Consider the following 7,737-nt stretch of genomic DNA (forward strand, 5'->3'; position numbering starts at 1 on the left):
GGAAAGAAATGGATTCAAGGTAGAGTATAACACAGGTGAGGTCCCCACCCTCCCCCCCCCCAAAAAAAGGAAGGCAAAGTATAGATAATGTAAAGCCTTGAAACCTACATTAAAGATTTTAGTGTTTATCCCACAAGTACAAGAAGCCACTGAAGAATTTTAAACTGTGTTTGTATTACAGATTTGCACTTAAATATATGCTCAACTGATAAAGGTCAGAAATAGATGTGGGTGGATGGATCCAAAGGTAATCTACCCACTCAGTCAAGAAATATTTATTGAGTGCCTAATATGAGGCAACCACTGTTGCTATACTGGATATATAGAAATAAATAAATATAAGTCTCCGACCTCATAAAATTTATACTTCATTAAAGGGGAACAGACAACAAACAAACAAATATTCAGATTTTACAAACTCATGGAGTGGTAAGTGCTATGAGAGCTTAAAGCAGTGTCAGAAATTGGTGAATGAGGAATAGTATTACTTTAACACAGAGTATTGGAAATCTAGGCAAGAAATGAGGACAGCTTGGGACAAGGGGGCAGTAGTGAGAGAAATGGGTAGGCTGAAAAACTATGAGGTATCAAAAAAAATCTGGTTATGAGGATTGACTAAGAAATGTGGGATGATGGAGAACACAAAGATGCTCCTAGATTAGTGACTACATGCATCCAATGCTTTAAGAAAAGTACAGTAGGAGAAGAATCTAGTTCAGTTTTGTTTTGCTTTGTTTCTAGTTCAGTTCTGAAGGACTCCAACATTTAATGACTGAAGCGAGGAAAATGGACATTCATAAGAGATAGGGAAGATAGATCAATTTAAATTGCACTACCCAGGGAGGCAGATATAAAATATGGTGAGTGGGAAATTACAGGAGCTAAGGGAGGAGCCAACAACATCAAATGCAGCTAAAAGATCAAGTACAGTAAGGATTACTAATACCTACTGGATTGCGATGGCTGTTTTGATGTTATGCAGGTGGAGCGCAACAAAGGCAGCAGTGGCTGGGAGAATGAATTTTAGCTGTCTCGCAAACTGAGTGAGAAGTGAGGAAATGGAGATATCAAGAATTTTTTAGGTTGTTAAAGGGAAAGGACAGGAAATGGGGTAGTAGCTAGAGAAGATGCAAGAGTCTAAGTAAGTTTATGTTTCTTTCTTTTAGGTTTTCAAATTAGAGAGACATAAACTCAAAAAGGTATCAGCCAGAGAAAGAACTACAAATTTAGAAGACGGAAACATCTGTACAAAGGCAACGATGATGTAGAAGTTGGAAAGATGTAGGTAGGGGCCATTCAGAAGGTATAATCTACAGGATTTGGCAACCTGGATTTGTAGCATAATTGAAAGGGAGGAGTTTAACATGATTCTCATGGCTTAGGTGACTATACATTGTTTGCCACTCACAAGGTAGCACACAAAGTAGCAGAAATGGTTGGGGCTTTAAAAAAGAAAAAAATGAGGAAATGGCTAGGAAGGAAAGAAAGATGAGCTCAGCTTTACGAACTGAATTTGAAGTTATGTTTGATACCCAAAAGGAAATACTGAGTGGGCAATAAGATATTTCAGAGCTAACACTGAGTTGACCAGGCTCATTAGTATGCACATAATAGGTAAAGCCATGTGTTTTCATGCCATCACCCAGAAAAAGTACATTAAAGAAGAAAAAATACATTAAGGAAGAATAGAGTGAGGCTCAGAACAGAGCTCTGGGGGAGTCTTTAAGATAAAATACAGAATATTCAGAAATTCATATCCATTTAAATCTACTGTTTTCCTTCCTAATTTCTGAAATTTCAAGAGAAATATCTTATATGTATTTTCAAAGCTGGCAAACATGCAGAAAACCAAACTAAATCTCTCAATAATGACACTATTGATTATCATTTTAGCAACACATATAATGATAAAATATTAAATTCTCATTGGTACTCTATACAGTCGTTTTTTTTTTTTTTAACTAAATCAACATAAAACTGGTAGGATATATTTTTAACTCTGTGAATGAATGATGTTGTTGCCAAAGTCAATTGCCTAAAAGAAAAAGAAGGATAAGAGAATACTGTTTTCTATATCTCAAAAGTTCAAAAATAATACTCTGGCTATTCATTCAACAAACACAAGACACTGAGAATAGAGAGAGAGAAAGATAAAGCAGAGTCCCTGACCTTGAGGAGCTCTCAACCCATACCATGGGAGATGCTAAAAATCAGCAAACTGTGGTCCACTGGGCCAAATCTGGTCCAATGCCTGTTTCTGAAAGGTGAAGTTTTATTGTAACACAGTCACATGTATTTGTTTACATATTGTCTATGTTTCTGTGCTAATACAGCAAAGTTGAATAGTTTCAAGAAAGCCTGCAAAGCCTAAAATATATATTATCTGTCACTTTACAGGAAAAGCTTGCCAATCCCTGTCATAAAGCAGATTTAAGCCCATAGAAAATACTATTTCCTCAGGGAGATTATATTGTCTCAGGGGGCTGGAGCAGGTTTCACAGAAAAAGCAATACTTAAGGATAAGTAAAAGCTCACCAACAACAGGAAAGGAAGAAATATTGCACACAAAAACAAGGATGAGAAAACACTGTATTTCAGGAAAACAAGAATGCATATGGTCTACCTAGTATATAGTATACTGGGGATGTGGCAAGTGAAAGAATGGCAGAGAATACTTTCACTGATTTTCCCTGCCTATGCTGCCAAGCTCATGTGAGTAGAAGTAAAATCTACAATTTTAACGGTATATTCTAGGAAAAACATCATTAGAAAACACAATTAGGCTGGTATAATAGACTAAGATTAGGTTATCTCGTTGGGAGTTGGTTTGTTTATTTATTGAGAGTGAGAGAGCACACATGCTGTGGATAGGAGGGATAAATTGAGAGGGAGAGATAATCTGATGGGGCTTGATCCCACAACCCTGAGAACATGACCTGAGCCAAAATCAAGTCTCAAACACATATGGCCTGAGCAACACACGCACCCTTGTCAGGAGTTTAAATTTAATATTACTCTCAATGAATGGAAGGTTATCATTTATCAAAAAAGTTAAGATATGAAGGTTTATGAATGAGTTTAAGTTTTTTGAAATTAGAATAGATTGTTTTCCTTTTAATGTTATTCTCACTGATTTGTATTCTGACATTATTTTCTGAATTGGAGAACAAAGAGTGAGCTTACACTCTTTATCCCCAAACAAGGAAACTGCATAAAATCCTGAGCATACAAATGGATATTATGTCACACATCTGAATGCCATGCAACTCATCATCTGTCATAGAAGGGAAAAAGCCTGAGCAAGTTAGCTGTAGGAAATAGGACACAGAGAATGTGGTTAATCAAGGGCATGGCATGATCTAGTATGGGTTTTAGAAAGCCTAGCTTCAATAACAGAAAGGGAAGATGGGACTGAAGTATGAGAGATACAAGAGGGAAGCACAGTCGAGAAGGGGAGATTTGACTTGAAAGACACAAGTACCAACAAAGGAAATGGATGGCTTCAATATGTATTAAGGAGAGCCTAACTTAGTTGATGAGAAAGAGGTAGAGGACTATGAAGTTGAGTTTGTAGCTTGGAAAACCATAAATGTAACTGTTAAGGGAATGAGAGAATACACAGAACATAGGAAAAAGAAATTTTGAGGGAAAGAACTATCTATTCTAGATATTTGTTGGAACACAGATATCAGATATTTGAGATAGGCCAATCTGAGGAGGCTTCATATATCCTAGTGTATCCCTTCAGTAGGCAACTGAATATATGGTATTGAACCTTTGAAAAGAGATCTGCTCAGAGAACGTCATATTTGGAAGTTGTGGTGGTTGAAATCATAGGAATGGATGAGATTTCTTCCGGGGTGGGTATATGTGTGAAGGGAACTAACTAAAGCAAAGAAGAGACAGAGAATAATTTTGTATTCAATAGGCAAACGGAGTAAGGTCAGGACAGACACAGGAAAATAATAAAAATGATGTGGCAGAGGTCAAGTCCATAGTTTCAAGAAAAGAATAGTTTTATCCCACAGAATTGTCAAGTTTTTCAGATGTATGCATATATTACCTACAAAATAAAAAGCCATGAGCTATTAGTGTTTAAGGATAAAGCCATGAGCTATTAGTGTTTAAGGATAAAGGCTCTGAATTCAGAGCTCAATCCCAGTTCAGCTATCCTGAGGAAGTTAAACTTTCCACGCTTCAGTTTCAATCTATAATGTATATATAATCTGTAATGTATATAATAGTACTTATCTTCCTCACAGGATTGTGGTGAGGAATAAAGGAGATAATGTAAAGTACCTATAACAGAGCCTGTATAGGAAGTAACTGAATGCTGGCAGGAAAGAAAATGAAAAATCACTGTAAACTTTGTCTGAAGGCAAGTTGCCGCAGGAGCCTAAAAGCCAACAACAAATGTTATATATCAAGGATAAAACACATGACCATACTTTTATATAAAACTATAGCACATCTTAACTGGAACCACTGTGTGGAATTATACGGCAAGATAAAAATGATAATTAAAATACAACACAGCAAAACATAAATGAGTCTTCAGTTTGAGAAAAAACTAACACCAAAAATATCTATACAAAAGATTTTTATACTACCTAAGAACCGACCAGCAGGTGGAGCCCTCTAAAAATGTGTTGGTAAACAAAACTCCCTATAGTGAAAAAGGATGACTCATTAGGACTTCTAAATTTTATTCCTTAAAGATATTTAACTCTCTTTGCTTTAATCACCAAATAATTTTATTAATAGCAAGGTTCCTGACATACCTCTATTCTCATATTAATATGACTAGTGACAGATATTCTAGAATGTAAAACCCAGAATTCTCTAATATCTTATAAACTAAAACATTAGTAATTCTGGTTTTGAAACTGGATAGTGAAAACTGAGTGATCTGACTTTTGATATGCCCTTGAGAAATCTATCAGGCTAAGGCTCTAGATCATAAAGCATTCTTGTGATGTCCGGCTTAAAACAGTCTAAGAAAGCCCAGGATTATTCTACCTGTGGCCATTACAGTGACAAATATAAATCAGATGAAGTCTTTGTGATCATCCCTAAATTTTCTGCCCTTAGACGAACGATTACTTAACTGTTTAGACCTAAACCTAAAAGAAAATCCGAATTACCAGGTGATTAAGAAAACAGAAAAGCAACTAAAATGAGAGGCAAAGTTTAACTTTATTCTGTAAATAAAAATTAACTATATCTACCTGTCCTTGCATGCTTACTGGAGGCTCTTAAAATAATGTGAAAATTAATGTAAAACAGTAAGTTATTCAGAATATTCAAGTAAGTGAACTGCCTAAACTTCTGTTTATGAACTGAAACAAACAGTATCAATATCACCAAAATACGGTTTTAGATGACAGTGTCCACACCCCCAGATGTTCATTGTTTCAACAAGGTTTGTTTGTTTACATTTTGTCCATAACAAAAGAATAGAGATCCATCTATTATGTTTTTGACATATCTACAGACAATTAACACACTAATCCACTGATTTCTCTTAGCCCCTTCCCTATGCTTCCAAGCTCACCTGCTCAGGGAGTAAAATCCACAATTTTAACACTACCCTCTAAGGAAAACATAATTAGTTTGTAAAATCACAATGAAAGAACAAAACAAAAATCCCAGATACCACACTGTAGTTCAAAATCAAATACAAACGATTTTTGCTTACCCAATTAGAGTATAAGACTCCATTTCTACAATTGGGATTTAACACGCTACAACAGAACTACAAATAAAATATTAACAAAGCCAGAGACTTTGTGGTATTTAGTCCTTAGGCAAACAAATTTATGCACGCTTGACTACACAGGTACACCTGCACACAAAAATCAGAAATAAATTAGACGATTCTCTCTGACATGATAAAAACAGCTGTCATGTTCCCCTTTGACAATAATAACTCTTAAGTCAGGGAAATCAAAATATTAAACCAGGCACAAAATTTTTAACTCCTTATTTTTCCATTCAGGGATACTTAGTCTATAACCTTGGCTACTTTGTATCAGAGAGGTGACTCCATGAATGCAATTAATGAACTAAAATCAGTGAATCACATGTAAGATCCAAATTATAAATCGTGTAGCTTCAGTTTGTGTATTCAGAACGCCTTATTGCCTATTAACGTCGTTTAGAATGAGACAGATCCTGAAAACTCGGCAATCTGTTCCATGAAGTGCAAAAAAGTCTTATTCCTTACATAAAGCGGTTTGCTTCCGGTTTTTGATTCAAAGTGTGAATTTCTGGGAAAGATTTCACAACAACAAAGCCAGCTTCAAAGGAATCTGTTCTAATTTTTTTCAATACCCTAAGAAACAAACAAACACCCCCCCCCCCAAAAAAAAACCGGAATATCATGAAATTCTATTATCCTGTGGATGCTGTGGGTAGAAAAACCTATGCAGGTCAGTTTTACATATGCCAGTTTTAATCAAGCGAAGTAAGGTTCAGAAAGACTTACTCCTCTATTATTATTATTATTATTATTATTATTAGTTATTATTATTATTTTACTTCTCTATTATTACAGAGCTTATGGGTAGCCATCACAGCACAGCAATTCTCTGGAAATAACCAAAAAAACGAATACGGAAAAGCTACGCACTGCTTCTCTGGTTATCAGTACCAAGAATGCGATTGCCCACTGGAAACCCTGCAATTCGTCAAGTCTTCGTCCACGTCAAAGAGTTAACTCAATGTCCGGAACCTCATTGTACTACAGCATCCAGATGACTTTTACTCAAATTCCCTCTGTGGTACCTAACTTTCTGGGGCCAGGTTCTCAGCGGCTCTGTCCGAGCCAAGGGAGGATCAAATACGGAGCTGCCACCTCTGGCATCAAGCCCCAGCCCGACGCAGGGTGTGTCCGGGTCGCTGTGTTGCCTGTCCCACTGCCCTTTCAGAGAAGGGGCCTCAGGCTTCCCGGAGATGATGCCCTTCAGGGCTCCTACCCCGTGTGACCGCGCGACCGGAGGGAGCCCTGCTGGAGCCGGCTAGAGCGACACCCGCCCCCTTCTCCGCTCTCGCCCTGGGAGGCCCCTCTGGCTCAGGGCCTCCCCCCGACCACCTGCTCGACGCCCGGCAAGTCGCGAGCGCAGAGGGGCTCCCGGCCTACGCCAAGCGGTTGCAGCCAAGGCAGTGAACGGGGTTCCCCGCGAGGGGCCGAACGGGAGGAGCCAGCAGGAGCCCGGCCCTTCCCCCAGCGGGCTTACCCTCCACCGCCTCCTACACGTTGCAGCCGCCCCGCTTCCTTGCGGAGGAGCCCGAAGCACTGCGTCCAGCAGCAGTTCCCCATCGCATGCCGCCCAGGCGCCGCCGCCGCTGCTCCTCCTCCCGCTCAAAGCCCACACTCAGGCCCGGCAGCCGCATCCGCGCGGCACCAGCCGAATGAGGCTTCGGGGACCAAGGGCGGGCCAGCCGGAGCGCGGCGGCGTGAGGGGCCGGGGTGACGGGAGGGCTGGGCGCTCGGAACAAAGGCAGCGGCTACTCCAGCGGCCAGCAAGCCGCCGCCGCTCGAGGGAGGAGTGTCAGGCTCAGGGCTTGGGACTCCCCGGCCGTCCGCATGGCCCCTTGCCCGCCTCGGGACCCCAGCCTAGCACAAGTGACCGCCTCCCGCCGCTGGAGGAAGCCAGTCCGCGCGACCGGCGCGCTCAGGCCCCGCCCTCCCGCGCGCCCGGGCCGGCGCCTCGCGGCCGACGCTGCCACACCCCC

General features: G+C 40.2%; 1 protein-coding gene across 9 annotated transcripts in view; it reads right to left on the reverse strand.

The window, feature by feature from the left end:
* Positions 1-7,735, reverse strand: part of AP1AR (adaptor related protein complex 1 associated regulatory protein) — a 43,051-nt gene extending 35,316 nt beyond the window's left edge. For 2 of the 9 annotated variants that reach the window (XM_026013433.2, XM_026013434.2), the window contains exon 1: positions 7,239-7,726. In XM_026013433.2, coding sequence (XP_025869218.1) covers positions 7,239-7,321 — 83 coding nt within the window. In that variant the 5' untranslated portion in view covers positions 7,322-7,726. Of the gene's footprint in view, positions 1-6,631 lie in introns of all 9 variants that reach the window. The other 7 variants (XM_072755420.1, XM_072755421.1, XM_026013435.2 and 4 more) reach the window with 6 other exon arrangements.
* Between the last annotated feature and the right edge of the window lie 2 nt (positions 7,736-7,737).

The sequence above is a fragment of the Vulpes vulpes genome, chromosome 4 (assembly GCF_048418805.1).
Source record: "Vulpes vulpes isolate BD-2025 chromosome 4, VulVul3, whole genome shotgun sequence".
In the NCBI taxonomy this organism is placed as follows: Eukaryota; Metazoa; Chordata; class Mammalia; order Carnivora; family Canidae; genus Vulpes; species Vulpes vulpes.